At 35.1% G+C, this 19,907-nt stretch overlaps 1 protein-coding gene across 3 annotated transcripts in view; it reads left to right on the forward strand.

Moving 5' to 3' along the window:
* Positions 1-19,907, forward strand: part of PIGK (phosphatidylinositol glycan anchor biosynthesis class K) — a 131,211-nt gene that overhangs the window by 48,500 nt on the left and 62,804 nt on the right. For 2 of the 3 annotated variants that reach the window (XM_043876476.1, XM_043876477.1), the window contains exon 9: positions 42-214. In XM_043876476.1, the coding sequence (XP_043732411.1) occupies positions 42-214 (173 nt within the window). Of the gene's footprint in view, positions 1-41; positions 215-3,747; positions 3,770-19,907 lie in introns of those variants that run through there. The other variant, XM_043876478.1, reaches the window with a different exon arrangement.

A 19,907-nucleotide genomic window follows, 5' to 3' on the forward strand; every position in this document is an offset into this window, starting at 1 on the left:
TAAGCATGTGTATTTATTACTGCTATATGTATTTTTTTCAGTTTCAGGTATGCCCCAAAAGTCTGTGTGTGTCTACTCCTGGACACCGCACTGATCTTTTTCAGAGGGATCCTAAAAATGTCCTGATAACTGATTTCTTTGGAAGTGTACGGAAAGTGGAAATTACAACAGAGACTATTAGTTTGCAGCCAGATTCAGGAGTCATGGAAAGCAGGTATTCATCTTAAACTATTTTTTGAATAGAGTATTCTAGTCTCATGGTTTGTAAATTTTTATGTGATATAATAATGAGATGAATATTAGTATTTATAAATAAAATTGCACCTTTCTCCCCATTCTTCACTTTAGTTGGTTCTTTGCTTTTCAGATTAATGGGCAAAAGCTCTAAATATCAGTGACAAGCTATAAGATTTTGATCAGGGTTATGTTGTAGCTTCAAAATATGATATTTGTAAGTAGTGTGAATTCAGACTTGCTTTTAAAAAGACTAAAACCTTCCTGACAACTGATTATCTTTGAGCCATACTTTTCTGTCAGTAGAGGTGTATATGATGGTTCAGAAGACCTTCATAACTTTCAGACGTTAATACTCTCTAACAAATGTTTATGTTGTCACCTGTTGCAGTAGAAGGTATTAAATGATGTAACACTGAATAGGGAAGCTGGCAGCTGGGCATTTAGAGTATAATAGGCCCTAGGAATCTGGCAGAGGCAAGGCAGATAAACATAGAAAGGGGAGATGAGTGCCAGGAGAATATAGATGCCAAATGTATACTTCAAACCCTAGCACAGTGCTTCTGTTTTCAGGATTTCTCTGGACTCCAGCAGTCTGATTAGTTCTTTGCCATGTATTTTGTTTCCCAGAGTCTGGGTGCTTTATGATTCTGGTTCAGGCCTATCTCTGGCTTTTGTCTAGTGTTTTGTTCTATTAAACAGTTTATCTGGGGCTGTTGTAAATTTGAAGTGGCCTTTTATGAACAGGTGCCACTGTTCAGGATTTCTCTGGGGTCCCTTAGTTATTAGTCAGGGAAAGGAATGAGGAAAGAGAAGTAGGTATAAGCCAAGAACTCTCCTCTCCAGGAGTGGCTTGTGTGTGAGTGAGTAGTGTGTGCATGTGTGTGTGTGTGTGTGTGAAAGTGAGTGAGAGACTGAGAGAGACTGGTTGATTTTGGCTATGTGACTTTAGAAGTATAGATACTGTTCTGTTTTTCTTCTCTGTAAACATTTTTAAAGGCAACATACTTTGGTGGGGTTAAGTAGTGTCTCAGTTAATAGCCATTTTCTTGAAATGCATAGAAATCAATATTTTTTGCCATTCAGCTTTGTTATTTGGAATTGTTTAATGCTGTCTATTGGAAACACATACTCCAGGGAGCTTTCCTGGATTGCTAAATGGCAACACATAAATTACTTTAAATTTTGAAAATTTCAAAGATTTGTAATTGAGGTTGTGAATGTTTTAGAAATAAATTTTAAAAGCTAGCAGTAAATGTATTTCTTATGAAGATTTGAAGTTGGTTTTATTATTTCCTATTATGATATTCAAAGTCTAGATTTTTTCGTTTTCAATTTCCTATGTCTGTTGGCTTTAAAAATATTTTCTTGAGACAACAGATGATATCCGACAATATTACTTTTATTTATTATTTAAATACTGTTTCAAGTTACTTTTGTAAAATAGCTAAACTATACCTTAATACTTAGCAATTGAAATTGAGCTACTGTATGTCTTTTACCAGACTCATTTTGTAATTTTCCTTGAACCTAGGTCCATAATATACAGGATACACCTTTTGTTAATCATCTGAATATTGCATTAGTGATAAGGACTGTCTTTATACTTCCTCTGTACTTATTTTCTATTCTGTTCACTTAACACATATTAAATATAATAATTGTACAATAAAAATGATTTCAGTGGAATTCTACTAAGTTTTATTATATATTCTAGAAAGATGAAATTTTATCTCATGAAGTATCTCTATATATAGTTCGAAAGCAAAAGTTGTTGGTGCTGATAATTATCTTCATTTATCTTTAATTAAGGAGAAATTTATTTTAAGCATCAAGGCCAGATATCAGGCACTGTATTTTATTTTTTTAATTTTTATTTTATATTGGAGTATAGTTGATTAACAGGGTTGTTGCTTTCAGATGCTTAGCAATGAGCAGACACTGTTGAATTAGAGCACCCTCTAGTGTTTATAAATAAATTTTATTTAGAACATTGCTCGCAGATGGTTTCATAATTACTGATACTTGTTATCTAATTAATTTAGGAGGATTAAATTCTCAGCATATTCCAGAAATTTTTTCTTGGGTGATACAAATATTATCTCATTATTATAGGTGCTATTTATATGCAAGTATGAGTGGCAGTTGGATGTTTGTTTAGAGAAAAGTATATTAAGAAATCAGCTATCACAAAAAGCTACCTTATTAAGGAAATTATGGGCTTGAACGCATATGTAATTTTACAGATCTTAGGTTAAAACATCAATACAATTACTTTATTAAAATCGACAGTTAAGCTTTTAAAAATAATACCTTCTACATATATTAGGAAAATAATGGAACTCATTTTTCAGATTGTCCATATTTCATATTTTGTGTATTAGAGCAAGCTAAACCAAAATCCACTACTATGGAGAACATTAGTACATAAAATTGACTGAAGTAGCTATATGAAATAATTGTTTTTTTATATGTCTTCCAACATACACATATATGAATAAGGTACAGTCATATACTTCAGTGATAATCACAACCTTAGCGACAAGACTTGTTTCATCATGTGTCTTACTGTGTTTTTAGTTTATTTACAAGAACAAATGAGGTAAAATAAGGGATGGTTGCAATAAGCTTGCCTTATATAACTTGATTCTGAACTATTTTATCCCAGTGTATAGGTTGACTTTGATAAATAAGCAGACAAGCAGCCTCAAACAGTTAGACTTTCTAGAATATAGTAGTAAGTCCATGTCAACATTACTTGGTGTACCAGAGTACCCTACTATATGGGGAAAATAGCCTTTAGCTTGTGAATGTAAAAATACCCACACTAAAATGTAGAAGTGTAAATTCTGTAGGCATTACCCAAGAAATAATGAAATCTTGGACAATATCAAGTATAAATACTCAGTTTTTACCTTGGTTGGTTAGGTGACATCTTACCATGTCTGACTTTTGCTTTATGCTCTAAATTTAGGCACTTGATTCTATTAATTTTTTGTTGTAATTTTATTCTGTCATACTATAGAATTTCTTTCTGTCTTGAGGCAGTCTTTAGCAATTGAAAATTTTGAATCTAACTGGAAATTTGAGCTGGTTGCTTTTCTTACAGATTTCTTATAGATAGAGGGATGAAAATGACCTTAACAAGGTCAGTCTGTGTTTTGGACACCAGAGTAGAACTCTTTCAAGGGCTGGGTAAGGAAGTCCGCAGGTCATATGGTTCAAAGATCAGAAAGTTCCTGCCACAGTTTCTAGATGTTGAGCCTTTTCTCTGTGCTTCATGCTTTATATAAGAACTATTGCCTAGCCTTGTTGGATTGAAAATAATAGAATCCAACCTGAGCTAGTGTTATTTCCTTAGAGATACCTCTTATATAGATATTCTGTTTTATGGGACCCAAGGGTAGCTTCCAGTAAGTGGAATCAGGAAGCAGAAATCAGTAAAAAATGTGCGTATTACTCTTTCTGTCTCTGTTGTTCTAGACTTTTCTTTCTCTCCTGCTCTGAATGTAGGGCTTAGAATGTGTCTACACTGCTCTTCTGGAGCTTTATAGCCATTCTATTCATCATAATACTTTGGCCACCTGATGTGAAGAGCTGACTCATTGGAAAAGACCCTGATGCTGGGAAAAATTGAGGGCAAGAGGAGAAGAGGGTGACAAGGATGAGATGGTTGGATTGCATCACTGACTCAATGGACATGAGTTTGAAGAAACTAGGAAGATAGTGATGGACAGGGAAGCCTGGCGTGCTGCAGTTCATGGGGTTGCCAAGAGTTGGACACAACTTAGCAACTGAACAAAGATTCATGAATAAGTGCAACTAGAGAATTAATGAAGGATTGCTCATTCTCCATTCCACAGGGGGCTTCTTGAGTAGCCCAGCTTGAGTCAGTTGCTCACCTCTGACTCAGCTGGGCGGTAGTGGGGTCATTTAACACAAAATCTAGGCTACTGGAGGGCCATCCCCAGGTGGATAAGATGAACCTTCCGAAATAAACTTGGAAGCTAGGCAGATACCCTCAAGGAAAAATTATGTTAATCCCATTTAATTCACATAATTATGAGGCAGGTGAAAATTTCCCATTATACAGATGAGTAAAGTGAGACTGAAAAAGGTTAAGAAAGCTGCCTCAAGTCACACATCTAACAAATGGTGTAGCCAAGGTATGAATCCAGGAATGCTTCCTGCCTCTAAAATATATAGATTATTTTATTCTTTTGTAATATACCCTGAGTTTACGTGCCTTGATTGCTTTTAAAATGATATAAAATGTAAATGATAACACAGTGAATTATCAGAAAGCAACTGCTCATGTAACCACCAGAGAAAGAATTAGAACAAAGATGGTACACCAGAAGATCCCCCAACCCTTATACCCCTTCTCAATCTCTGCCCTTTCACTCCCCCTCAAGGTTAACCATTTTCCTTTCTCTTAAACGGAGTTTGCTTTCTTGCCCTTCATCTTGGTTATATAACCTAAACAGGTATCTGTAAACATTATGTTTTGTTGTTCTTGCATACTATAATACTATGTTTTTGGAAGTCATTTTATATTGTTGTATGCACCTGTATTTTTTTCTTTCCTTCTTTTTTTAGTTTGGTAAAATTACCCTTTTTTAGTATACAGTTCTGAATTTTGATAAATGCATGAACTTTGGATAATCACCATGCCAATCTATTATTAAAATTTTTCTAATCTGGCTTCTTTTACTGCCAGAATGCATGTCAGATTGATTCCTGTTGTCAACATGTATCTTCAATTTGTTCCTTGTTATTGGTGTATCTCACCAATTGGAGGACATTTGCCCTCCAGTTTTAGGCAATTAAATAAAACTACTATAAACATTGTATACAAACCTAAGTTTTCATTTCACTTGAGTAAATATACCTAGGAGTAGGTTTGCTGGGTCATATGGAAGTGCATGTTTAGCTTTATAAGAAACTTCCGAACTCTTTTCCATAGTCATTGTACCATTTTACATTTCTACAGATAGTTGTTCCATGTCCTTAATTAGACTTGGTGTTGTCTTTTTAATTTTAGCTATTCTGTGGGCAGGTAGTGGTAATCTCATTATGATTTTAATTTGCAAACCCCTGGTTACTAAGGATGTTGAGCATCATTTCATGTGCTTACTGGTCATTCATATATGTTTCATGAAGTGCCTTCAAGTCTTTTGCTCATTTTTAAAAAACCAGGTTATTTTCAACAAAGACCTACTGTATAGCACATGTAACTCCGATCAGTGTTTGTGGCAGCCTGGTTGGAGGGGGCTTAGGGGAAGATTGGATACATGTGTGTGTATACCTGAGTCCCTCTGCTGTTCACCTGAAACTATCACAACATTGTTTGCTAATCAGCTGTCAGTTCAGTTCAGTTCAGTTCAGTCAGTCGTGTCCGACTCTTTGCTACCCCATGGACTGCAGCACGCCAGGCCTCCCTGTCCATCACCAACTCCTGGAGTTTACTCAGACTTATGTCCATTGACTCGGTGATGCCATCCAACCATTTCATCTGTTGTCTACTTCTCCTCCCGCCTTCAATCTTTCCTAGCATCAGGGTCTTTTCAAATGAGTCAGATCTTCGCATCAGGTGGCCAAATTATTGGAGCTTCAGCTTCAGCATCAGTCCTTCCAGTGAATATTCAGGACTGATTTCCTTTACGATTGACTAGTTGGATCTCTTTGCAGTCCAAGGGACTCTCAAGAGTCTTTTCCAACACCACAGTTCAAAAGCATCAATTCTTCAGTGCTCAGCTTTCTTTATAGTCTAACTCTCACAACCATACATGACTACTGGAAAAAAAATAGCTTTGACTAGATGGACCTTTGTTGGCAAAGTAACGTGTCTGCTTTTTAATATGCTATCTAGGTTGATCATAATTTTCTTCCAAGGAGCAAGCGTCTTTTAATTTCATGGCTGCAGTCATGTGCAATGACTTTGGAGCCCAAAAAAATGAAGTCTGTCACTGTTTCCAGTTTCCCCATCTTTTTGCCATGAAGTGATGGGACCAGATGCCATGATCTTAGTTTTCTGAATGTTGAGTTTAAAGCCAACTTTTTCACTCTCCTCTTTCACTTTCATCAAGAGGCTATTTAGTTCTTCTCTTTCTGCCATAAGGGTGGTGTCAGCTGCATATCTGAGGTTATTGATATTTCTCCTGGCAATCTGGATTCCAGCTTGTGCTTCATCCAGCCCAGCATTTCTGAGATCGTTCTGTCGTCTCTGAGGTTGCATCCAATTGCTGCATTTCAGACTCTTGTTGACTATCATGGCTACTCCATTTTTTCTAAGGGATTCTTGCCCATAGAGTAGATATAATGGTCGTCTGAATTAAATTCACCCATTCCAGTCCATTTTAGTTTGCTGATTCCTAAAATGTCAGTGTTCACTCTTGCCATCTCCTATTTGACCACTTCCAATTTGCAGATGACATCACCCTTATGGCAGAAAGTGAAGAAGAACTAAAGAGCCTCTTGATGAAAGTGAAAGAGGAGAGTGAAAAAGTTGGCTTAAAGCTCAACATTCAGAAAACCAAGATCATGGCATCTGGTCCCATCACTTCATGGCAAATAGATGAGGAAACAGTAGAAACAGTGGCTAACTTTATTTTTTGGGGCTCCAAAATCATTGCAGATGGTGACTGCAGCCATGAAATTAAAAGATGCTTACTCCTTGGAAGGAAAGTAATGACCAACTTAGCATATTAAAAAGCAGAGACATTGCTTTGTCAACAAAGGTCTGTCTAGTCAAGGTTATGGTTTTTCCAGTGGTCATGTATGGATGTAAGAGTTGGACTATAAAGAAAGCTAAGCACTGAAGAATTGATGCTTTCGAACTGTGGTGTTGGAGAAGACTCTTGAGAGTCCCTTGGACTGCAAGGAGATCCAACTAGTCTATCCTAAAGGAGATCAGCCCTGGGTGTTCATTGGAAGGACTGATGCTGAAGCTGAAGCTCCAGTACTTTGGCCACCAGATGCGAAGATCTGACTCATATGAAAAGAACCTGATGCTGGGAAAGATTGAGGGCAGGAGGAGAAGGGGACGACAGAGGATGAGATGGTTGGATGGCATCACTGACTCAATGGACATGGGTTTGGGTGGACTCCGGGAGTTGGTGATGGACAGAGAGGCCTGGCGTGCTGCGGTTCATAGGGTTGCAAAGAGTCGGACATGACTGAGCGACTGAACTGAACTGAACTGAATTTACCTTGATTCATGGACCTCACATTCCAGGTTCTTATGCAATATTGCTCTTTACAGCATTGGACGTTACTTCCATCACCAGTCACATCCACAACTGGGTGGTGTTCTTGCTTTGGCTCCATCTCTTCCTTCTTTCTGGAGTTATTTCTCCACTGATCTCCAGTAGCATATTGGGCACCTACCGACCTGGGGAGTTCATCTTTCAGTGTCCTATCTTTTTGCCTTTTCATACTGTTCATGGAGTTCTCAAGGCAAGAATACTGAAGTGGTTTGCCTTTCCCTTCTCGAGTGGACCACATTTTTCAGAACTCTCCACTGTGACCCATCCGTCTTGGGTGGCCCTACACATTATGGCTCATAGTTTCATTAAGTTAGACAAGGCTGTGGTCCATGTGATCAGATTGGTTACTTTTCTGTGATTGTGGTTTTCAGTCTATCTGCCCTCTGATGGATAAGGATAAGAGGCTTATGGAAGCTTCCTGATGGGAAAGACTGTCTATACCCCAATATAAAATGAAAAATAAAAAAGCTGAGTTGTTTTCTTATTGAATTGTAAGATTTCTTTCTGTATTCTGGGTACAAATCTTGTGTCAAATATATGTATTACAAATATTTTTTCTTAGTCTTTGACTTTCCTTTCATGTTCTTAATATCTTTTGAAGAGTAGGAGATTTAATGTTGATAAAGCTCATTTATCACTTTTTCCTTTAAGCTTAATACTTTCATACTTAATATTCACTCCTCTGTGCAAGGATTCTTAAGCTAAATCAAGGTCATAAAGACTTTCCTTTACTTTCTGCTAGAAGTTTTATAGTTTTAGCTTTTATGTTTAGGAGTATGGTTTATTTTGAATTAATTTTTGAGTATAGTGTTAGGTAGGAGTTGAGGTTTAGTTTTTAAAATATGAATATCTAGTTACTGCCACACCATATGTTGAAAAAATTGAGTTCATTATTGCATTATGCTGATGCCTTTGTCAAAGTCACATGACCGTATGTGTGTGGGTCTATTTCTGGACTATGTTTCACTGAACTCTGTCTCTGTTTATACAAGTATTGTACTGTCTTGATTATTTCGGAATTATAATAAGCCTTGGAAATTACCAGTTGGAGGACATTTGTTTTTATAAGTCCTACAAGTCAGTTTTTCTTTCTCAAGGTTCTCTTGATTATTCTAGATCCTTTGTTTCCATACACATTTTAGAATCAGCTTGCTTGTTTCTAAAAAAACCTATTAGAATTTTGATTGAAATTGGATTGACTTCATATGTTAATTTTAGAAGTATAGACACCTTAACAATATCGAGTCCTCTGATCTATGGACATATATCTGCATTTATCTAGATCTCCTGTATTTTCTGTCTGCGCTGTTTTATAGTTTTTAGTGGAGAAGTTTTCCATACTTTTCATTAAATTTATCCCTAAGTATTTTTGGTTTTGGTGCTATTTTAATGATATTTTAAAAAAATTATTTTTCATTTGTTGCTCAAATATAGAAGTACAATTAATTTTTATATTGACTGTATTCTTGGATTTTATTGATTCTGGTATTGATCAACACAATCCCAGTCAAAATTCCAGCAGGCTTTTTTCTGTAGAGATTGACAGATTCTAAAATTTGTATGGAAATATAAAAGACCTACAAGAATATTTATTATATCATTAATCATAGGAGTTCTAGTCTCTGTTTATAATGTTTGCTAGGAAATTAGATAAAATTTAAATGTACACATTCAGTAGAAACATGAAATTTGGCCAAAATAGTTTGTGAGGAATATGAAGCTGTGTGATAAAACAATTCACTGAAAATTGCTTATAGTGAACTGATATGATTATGAAACTTTATGAATCAAAGATTCATCAAAATGGTTCAAACAACAGTTGACAGGATTTCTCCCCTACTATTCTACATACTACTCTGTTTTTCAAAGTGATTAACTTACTCATTGTTATAATTCTATATTAACTTAAGCATCTTATTTGGCCATTTATTTTATATTGTTATTTATAACTGTTAGTTGCTGTTATTCAGAAGCTCATTAAAGTAGAATATCAGAGCATAAAATGCATGTGGTTGATTTATAAAGATACCAAAACTGATGGTTAAATTATTTGTTTTGTCATTTTACATACACATAAAGTTTTTTTAATTGAAGTATAGTTGGTTTACAATATTGTGTTAGTTTTAAGTGTACAGCAAACTGATTTATTTATACATATCAACACATATATGTAAATACTCTTTTTCAGATTCTTTTCGATTATAGGTTATTATAAGACGTTGAATATAGTTCCTTGTGCTATACAGGGAGACTTTGTTGTTTATTTTATTTGTATTAATGGTAGAGTGTATCTGCTGACCCCAAACTCCTAAATTGTCCCCCTCCCTCCTTCCCTCCCTCCCCCATCTCTTCCCCTTTGGTCCCCATAAGTTTGTTTTCTGTGTTTGTGAGTATGTTTCTGTTTTGTAGTGCATTTGTATTTTTTAGATTCCACATATAAGTGATAGATATGTCTGTTTGATTTACTTCATTAATATGATAGTCTCTAGGTCTATTTATGTCACTGCAAATGGCATTATTTCATTCTTTTTTATGACAGTAATATTCCATTATATTTATATACCACAGCTTCTTTATCTATTTATCTGTTGGTGGTTATTTAGGTTGTTTCCACATCTTGGCTGTTGTAAATAGTGCCACCACAAACATTGGGATGCATGTATCTTTTTGAATTAGAATTTTCATCTGTTTTGGATATATGCCCAGGAGTGGGCTTGTTGGATCATATGATAACTTTATCTTTAGTTTTTAAAGGAATCTTCATACTGTTCTCCCTGGAGAAGGCAATGGCACCCCACTCCAGTACTCTTGCCTGGAAAATCCCATGGATGGAGGAGCCTGGTAGGCTGCGGTCCATGGGGTTGCTAAGAGTTGGACACGACTGAGCGACTTCACTTTCACTTTTCACTTTCATGCATTGGAGAAGGAAATGGCAACCCACTCCAGTGTTCTTGCCTGGAGAATCCCAGTGACGGGGGAGCCTGGTGGGCTTCCGTCTATGGGGTCGCACAGAGTCGGACACGACTGAAGCGACTTAGCAGCAGCCGCATACTGTTCTCCACAGTGACTAGGGTTCCCATTTCTCCACACCCTTTCCAGCATTTCTTATTTGTAGACTTTCTGATGGTGGCCATTCTGACCAGTGTGAGGTGATACCTCATTGTAGTTTTGATTTGCATTTCTCTAACAGTTAGTGACAGTGAGCATCTATTCATGTGTTTGTCAGCCATCTGTGTATCTTCTTTGGAGGAATGTCTATTTAGGTCTTTTGCACATTTTTTTAATTGGGCTGTTGGTTTTTTGACAGTGAGCTGTCTGAACTGTTTGTATACCTTGGAAATTAATTCCTTATTGGTTGCATCATTTGCAAATATTTTCTCCTATTCCATAAATTGTTCTTCATTTTGTTTATGGTTTCTTCTGCTGTGCAAAGGCTTTTAGACACAAAGTTCTTACTGTTGCAATATAAAAATAATGTGTTGAATCCACGGCTGATTCATGTCGATGTACGGCAAAAACCACTACAGTATTGTAAAGTAATTAGCCTCCAACTAATAAAAATAAATGGAAAAATAAAATAATGTGTTGATTATTTTATGGGCATTTTTTTTTACACAATTTATTTCACTGTGTGAAATTTAAATTCACTGAATTGGTTTATGACTTTTTAAGAAATCAGTGTATAGAAATAGTATAGCAGAATGTAGTATATCCTTTTGTGTAAGTAAAACCTCTCTGAATATAAATTAGTAAATATTATGTGGACTAAAGATAGTAATTTCTAACTGGTGTTTTTTAGTATTTTAAACTGTGTCAGAGCAAAATTAAATTTAAACACTGAACATATAGAACATAAAATTTTTTTTAATTTTGAAAGATTTCAAAATGACATGGTATAATTATTTGTAAAAATAGAACATTAGAGCTTAATCCATTGGCTAAATGTTTAAAGAATATAGATCTCAATTATATGGAAAATTTGATTGTGGGACCTTTACAGTTTCTTTGAATTCTTTAATTTTATGTTCTGTGGCTCTTCTAATTTCCTCACTAATTGTAATATTGTTGCTTTACCCCACTAAATTAAGATTTAATGTCCTAAATGAGTTCAGTCAACTTATTAATATCTATTATCTGATGTTACAGAGGCTATTAGAACACATTGATCAAAGGCAGGATCATTGGAATCAATCTGTTTCTAAATTCAGTCTGCCATTTAATAGCTGTATACCTCAAGCAGACCACTTGATTTCTTCGATTCTCTCTGTAAAATGGGAATAATCATTCCACTTTACAAAGGTTATTAAGATAATTGATTTTTATTTTGCTTGTAAAGCTCTTCTGTGCTCAAATAATAAAGTGCTTAATAAGTGTTAACATTGAGAGAATATATTACATGTACTGTAAAAATTATTGCTAGAATTCTATTTTTAGTATAATTTTTCCATTTGTAAAACTAATTTATTCTGCTTTTTATTAATCTAATATTGGAAAGGAGATATTTCATATCTGGAGGTTTGTTGCTTTATAGTCAGACGTACTATTAAAAATTGGGAAATTGTGTTTTACCAGAAGGTGGCAGTAGAATTACATATTTGTACATAAGAAAGGCCTGTTGTTTTTTTTTTTTAAATGCTAAAGAGGGAGGTAGGCTATACTTTTAAAATAAATCATAGTATTTTTTTCTTTGTACCATTATCAGGAGAAAAAGGTTTGATACTGAATTGTCAGTTTAAAAAAAGCGTGGTAAATGTACCCTGCATATGTAAGTTGTCTTGCTTTAATAAACCTCGTAACGTGGAATTTTGGCTATAAAGTAGGTAAATCTATAGAATCGTTTTGAATTGCTACTCTTCTGGCATATTTTTAGGAATTAATTTATATTTAAAGTAATTAAGAAAGTAAAGGATCAGAAAATTTTTTTTAAATGTGAGGATTATTTGTGATAAATCAATAATAAGTATAAAACAGTTTTTATAATTTATCAGTGGGGAAAACTGGATTCAATTTTTAAAAAATTAATTCATATGCTACACGTTAGGATTTTAGTTGTTAGGTAAAGCAAGAGGCAGAAGACATTTATATTAACAACATAAATCAGTAATCCCGTTTCAAAAACTGCCACTTTTGTTGAAATCACAGTATCTCATTACATGGTTTCTAAATATTTTATAGGTGAAGTGTTGCCTAATTATTTCTTCCGGTGCTAAATCGAACCTTTAAGGCAGTCTCATGTAGGTAGAAAGAGTCTGGAGATGAATGGACTTGTATTCAAGTTTTGGTTTGGTTCTTGGCTTTATGTCTTAAGGCACATGACTTAATCTGTCTGAAACTCAGATACTTTATCTGTAGAAGGGTGATCTACCCTCTACCTTCAGAGTTATTGTGAGGATTAGTGATAAGGTATATAAAATGAGCATACTCTGTCAGTGTATTTCTAAGGATCTTCCACATAAAACTCATCACAACCGTACTGATGTCTCTCTCCAGTGCAAAAGATAGAGTGGAAGTATTACCATCTTTATTTGATTTACTACAGCTCTATATAACTTGATTTACGTTTTTACCAGCCATGCCACTTAGCGCCCATTCTGACAGGAATTATTCTTAGGTTGGCCTTCCATGCTTACACATGTAGTTCATTTTTTAAAAATACCATTTTAAACTTTATGCTTATTTCGTTGTGTTTTTATCATACCAAAATTATAAGTACTAGTTCATTATTGTAGTTTATCAGTCTTTCAGAATACTCATTCTGACTTCATAGTATTAAGTGTATCTGTAGGCTTTATTGTGGTGGGATAAATGAAGGGAGAGGACCGTAAGGTCTTTATTAGCAATATCCTCATGATTGACATCAATTTTGGGGCACAGTTATTGTTTATTAGAATACTATGATTTTTCTCAGGGATAATGGATGATTTGACATACATGACAAATTTTTTTGTAAAATAAAGCCAAACTGTACCATAAAACTGTAAGTAAAGTCATTTATATGATTTTTCATTAAATTATATACCTTAATAAATATTATTTAAAGTATGTCTTTTATAAATGATATAGATAATTTCCTACAAGATGGCAGGTAATTAAGAATGCTTATTTCAAAATTGATTTTCTCATAAAAATAAAGAAAAAGCAGGAGATTTAAAAAATTCATTTGGTATTCTGTTTTGTCCTGGTGATATAAATTACCAGGTACTTTATATTTGTTATACGTATTTGTGAGAAATATTTACATGAGAACAGGAACATATTAATATTATATTTCTTCATGAACATTATTGACAGTTTTCATTTGAGCTACAGATGACATTAATCTATGCCACGTTGACTAAGTTTATTATTCTTCATCTTTGTCTACATGAATGTCAAGTATGCAAAGTTCTTGTCATATTCAGTAATATTTTAGACTTTGCACTTTCTTTTGTTTGATGAAATTGTCACATATTATTTTGAAAGTACTTTCACTAAGAGAGACATGCAGTTGATATTGTTATGGAATGTCTTTTTTCAGTGAGATTGATCAACCTCATTTTAACTTCCAATATTAAGAGCGTTTTTTATATATAATTTTTAAAATGTTAATTTTGTTACACCAAAAATATGTGTATTAAAAGTATGTAGCTTGAGAGATGGAGTAGGAGGATTGAATGCTTTAGGAGAGTATTTTGCACTTTCACTTTAAGGTACTGAGACAGGTAATAATGAGTTATATGATTAGACATAAATTATGAGTTTAGGCGATTTCTGGCTTAAAGATGCCACACCCTGTTTCTGTTGTTTGCAGTAGAAGTTGCAGCTGCTCTAATTGCTTTGTATAAACATGATGTATACATTTAAAATCTTGTATTCATTGTTAGGGAAAGCTCTAACTTATGTTTTAAAAAATAACTGATGTTCATTCATAGTAATTTCTCTTTAGTGTGCTAAAACTCTGTAATACATATCTTCTAAATCAATGAAGATGATTAAAATGCATCTTGTATGCTTTTAATGTTAAAGGTAATTTTCTTTCCCTAAATCTTTGGAAATTAGGCACAATAAACCTTGAGTATCCAGATATTAGGTAACTCTAATAATAAAGAATACATGAAAGTTGCTAGTGAGGGGCTCTGAACATGAGAAATTCCATTTGAACGAAACATTTCTCAATAAAAGAATACCCTGTAATAGTCAGAAATAGATATAACATTGCATTTTTCTAGAACAAGAAATTAATATAAATGAGTTAGAGGGGCTTGAAGGTTTGAAATTAATAAGGAACAATCATTTGACTTCACTTTCGGAGTTGTTGCTGACTCAATTTTTCTGAAATAGTCTTCTATTATAAAAAACCTAGATGTTATACAGGTATAGGAAAAAAAAAAAAACACCTTTTTAATAGGTATAAAAGAAAAGCACTTTTAAATGCATAGCTGAGCTACCAAGAAAGTAGTTGTGTGGAGACAAACACCATTGTTTGATGACTTGCATTTCTGACTTTTTCCAGATTGAACTAGAACTGGTGGCACTTCCTTATTAAGGGAAAGAGGCTGGACAGGTTCACTTTCCCATAATGTTTTTAAACAGTCACAGCTGATATTCCAAACATGCATCTTCCCTAAAGTGAAAGTGAAAGTCACTCAGTCATGTCCGACTCTGCGACCCCATGAACAGTACAGTCCATGGATTTCTCCAGATCAGAATACTGGAGTGGGTAGCCTATCCCTTCTCCAGGGGATCTTCCTGACTCAGGAAATGAACTGGGATCTCCTGCATTGTAGGCAGATTCTTTACCAGCTGAGCTATCAGGGAAAGCCTGTGCATCTTCCCTAAGCAGCTGGCAGTAAGCTAAGACTGTTTGTCTCCTTTGCAAGGCCTGCTTAGCTTTACTGCAAAACAAGTATCAGTGGGTGGGGTTGCTCTCCTGGAGCCCATCAGTGATGTGTCCAGCTGCACCTTAATCCAACATGTCTTTACAGAAGACGACGCTTTTATCCTACTGAAGGCTTTTTTTTTTTTTTAATCTGTGAGGCAAAAAATATCTATTGCTGAACAGTCACTCAGTAGAAAGCTCCACATTCTTCAATGATAGGGAAATCTCTTGGAGAAAAATTTGGATTTAAGGACCTAAAATTCAAGTGGTACACAAACATAGAAGGTAAGGTTCCCTATAATTACTGCTATAGAAATCTGGAATTCTTAATTACCATGGCTTTGTGTGAGATTCAAGACAAAAGGCTGCACATCCATTTATGGATGAATGGGTTTAAAAAAATAACTATCAGCTTAAAATTGACTACCCAGTTAAACTATCTTTACAGAATGAACAAAAATAGGGCATTTTCACATATAGAAAAGCTGAGAGTATTTTGATTCAATACTTTTTTACTTAAACAACATCTAAAGGGATCACTTCTTGGAGATGGCAAAGGAGCCAGAAGAGAGAGATCTGATACAAAGCAGTGAAAATGGAAGTGTCTGCTAAGTTGCTTCAGTTGTGTCTGACTCTTGTGGTAAAAACTGATTATGTTTTATAATTGTGATAGTACTGATGATGATAATTATTTGGGGAAGTAAGATAAATCAAAGTACTGATGTCTTTAATAGCAGTATATAGAAAGAACAGGAAGTTGTTGGTTTGGTAAGTGTATTTTTACATATTAAAAAGTACTTCTGACTGTCTAGAAACAGGAAATAAGATTTAAAAAAAAGAACAGGATAGGAGAAGAAATGGAATTAAAAAAAAATCAGTGAGGAGGCAGCAAAGCAGTGAAGGTGAAACAGAAAAAAAGGAAGAGTAGAAACTACAAAGTAGGCAAACAATTATAACTAGAAGTTGCTTATAACACTAAATTTAAGTGAATTAATCCTAGTTTAAAACAGATCATCATATTAGGATAAAAAGAAATCTAACTACAGACAGAAAACATACTGACATTACATACTGAAAATAAAAGCATTACCAAACAACTGGTACTCAAAGCTTGTATAGTTACATTGATATGAGATAAAATAGATGTCAGGAAAGGGCACTATTAAATGTAATGAGGGCAACTGATGGCAAAATATTTACTCATTAGAAAGATAAAAGCGTGTTAAGCTTTTAGTTATCTAATAGCATAGCCACAATATATATTTTTAAAATTTATGTAACTTACAAAAGTTTGATAAATTCACCACTGTAGTAGATTTCAATATCACATTATCAGAAATTGATGAAAGATTCCCCCAAAGATATGAGCAACATGAGTCACTGATAGATTCAACAGTTAGAGAATAAACATGCTTCTCAAGGCCATATTAATACCTTAGGAAAATTGACCCATAATTGGCCAAAAAGCACACCTTAACAACTATAAAGTGTTTGTAATGTGGAGCATGTTTTTCTGATCACAATATAGTTGTTAAAATCAATAGCAAAAAAGATATATATTTTATTGTTTAGTATATATATGTGTAGAAATTTAAAAGCACACTTTGAGTTATTCTTAGAATAAATAAAAATGATGGAAAATTTTAAAATACTTAGAAGTGAATGATAATGAAAATTTTAATTATCAGAAGTAGTTGGATATAGATTCTGATTCTGGAATGAGGAAAAAATTTGCACTAGGCTTATGATTCCACCAAAAACAGCTAGAAAAGCCACACAAAAATAATACTTTTAAAGGCTACAGAAGCAATGTGGACAGAGAAGGTAAAAATAACAGATTTGGGAAAACTTCTCAGAGATGAGCTGAAAGTCTGTGACCACTTCTCAACTGAGTTAATTTACTGATTCTGGAAGTAAGCCAAAGGTTGAGAATCTGGGTCTGCTCCAGGCAGTGGGTCATTCATTGCTTGTGGATAGAGAAACCAGCAAAAATTTTGGTGATTGTGTGAGGTTAGAGTGACCCAGTTGTTAACTTGATCAGAAATTAGTTTCCCTTTTAAGATATTTGTCTCAATCACATGACCAGTTTCCCTTTTGAAATATTTGCCAAATTTTGAAGCTAAAGGGAAGCTAATTGCTGAGCGGAAAACTTCTGAAAACAGAGAACTGAATTTCCGAGTCTTAAAGTTATGAAACAATAAAGATCTTCAGGGTGTGAGTCCCTGAGGCATACGCCAGGTGAGAGTTGACAGTTCTGGAGACGGTGGTGAACCGACACAATTTCAAGCTACTTTCCCTTTGGATACACTTACTGATTCTAGATGCAACAAGAGCAAAGGTCAGCAAATTATGGCCTATGAGCCAGGTTTGGCCTGCTGCCTGTCTAGTAAAGTTTTTTTTGAAAACAGCCACATTTATTTCTTTATTCATTTACATATTGTGTATGGATGCTTTCATGCTATAATGGAGAGTTGAGTACTTGTGATAGAGACTTTATGGCCAGAAAGTCCAAAATAGTTATTCTTTGGCCCTTTGCAGGAAAAAAGTTGTATACCTCCATGTTAGAGGAATCTGGGCTTGGTCTCAGAGTATCAGGAATGGGGACAGGGTGACCAGTACAGCTTATGGCAATTCAGTGGGTCTGGAGTGTGTAATTCTGAAGCTATGCAGAGCAACAGGACAAAAAACTAAGCCAGGAACCTCTGAACAGCATATGGAATTTTCTGCAGTCACTCTTTGTTGAGGTGACAAAGACCTGCCAGGCTTCAATTTAAAATCTTGAAGGGTCTCACCATGAGACTAGGGGTAAATTAAAGATTGAGTGAGTTTTGTCAAAATTGTGAGGCAGTCTTACTTCAGCTTAATTGCTGACTGAATGGTAGTGTTCTACCAGTCACACCACCACTCTGTAAGTGCCTACCAGAGCTATGTGTGGATCTTCTCAGATGGAAAAAAGCATTGTCAGTAGGTTTTTTTCCCCCTTTAAACAAGTATGTAGTGTGCTATACACAATCAATAAAAAATTACTAGGTGCATAAAATGGAGAACATTAGGACTATATTGTGTGTGTGCTAAGTCACTGTAATCATTTCCGACTTTTTGAGTCCCTATGGTCCATAGCCCTCCAGGCTCCTCTGTCCATGGGATTCTCCAGCAAGAATGCTGGAGTGTGTTGCTGTGCCCTTCTCCAGGGGATCTTCCCAACCCAGGGATGGAACTGATGTCTCTTATGTCTCTTGCGTTGAAGGCTGGTTCTTAACCACTAGCACCACCTGAGAAGGCCTTATGACTATATTACAAGAGAAAAACAAGCAAAACAATATAGAAGTAGACCTCAAAGTGATTAAGATCTTGAAGTTAGTAGAAAAGAACCTTGAAATACCTATTTTTAATATGTTCAAGAAAATAGGAAAAAATTCTTGGAAACAGATTAAAAGATAGGGAGTTCACCAATAGGGAATTCACCAGAAAATATGAACATATCTAAGATATTGAAATGACCATTCTAGAATTGAAAAATATAGTATCTGAATTGAAGAACTCAATGACTGGCTTGACATCAAATTGGATACATCAGAAAACTGTGTAAGTGTAACTTGAAGATAATTCAGTAGGGAAAAGATCCAAGCTGAAGCACAGAAAGAAAGAAAAGAAGAAAGGAACAGAGGAACAGAGGGAGTGTGAGAGGACGGGAAGCAGGAATGAAGGAAGGAAGAAGGAAGAGTAAGGGATATTATTAGGTTCAGTAAAATGTTGTAATGTATGTAAATAGTGTCTTTTTTTTTTCATTAATTTTTATTAGTTGGAGGCTAATTACTTTACAATATTGTAGTGGGTTTTGTCATACATTGACATGAATCAGCCATGGAGTTACATGTATTCCCCATCCCGATCCCCCCTCCCACCTCCCTCTCTACCCGATCCCTCTGGGTCTTCCCAGTGCACCAGGCCCGAGCACTTGTCTCATGCATCCAACCTGGGCTGGTGATCTGTTTCACCATAGATAATATACATGTTTTGATGCTGTTCTCTCGAAACATCCCACCCTCGCCTTCTCCCACAGAGTCCAAAAGTCTGTTCTGTACATCTGTGTCTCTTTTTCTGTTTTGCATATGGGGTTATCGTTACCATCTTTCTAAATTCCATATATATGTGTTAGTATGCTGTAATGTTCTTTATCTTTCTGGCTTACTTCACTCTGTATAATGGGCTCCAGTTTCATCCATCTCATTAGAACTGATTCAAATGAATTCTTTTTAATGGCTGAGTAATATTCCATGGTGTATATGTACCACAGCTTCCTTATCCATTCATCTGCTGATGGGCATCTAGGTTGCTTCCATGTCCTGGCTATTATAAACAGTGCTGCGATGAACATTGGGGTGCACGTGTCTCTTTCAGATCTGGTTTCCTCAGTGTGTATGCCCAGAAGTGGGATTGCTGGGTCATATGGCAGTTCTATTTCCAGTTTTTAAAGAAATCTCCACACTGTTCTCCATAGCGGCTGTACTAGTTTGCATTCCCACCAACAGTGTAAGAGGGTTCCC

The sequence above is a fragment of the Cervus elaphus genome, chromosome 20 (genome assembly GCF_910594005.1).
Source record: "Cervus elaphus chromosome 20, mCerEla1.1, whole genome shotgun sequence".
Lineage (NCBI taxonomy): Eukaryota > Metazoa > Chordata > Mammalia > Artiodactyla > Cervidae > Cervus > Cervus elaphus.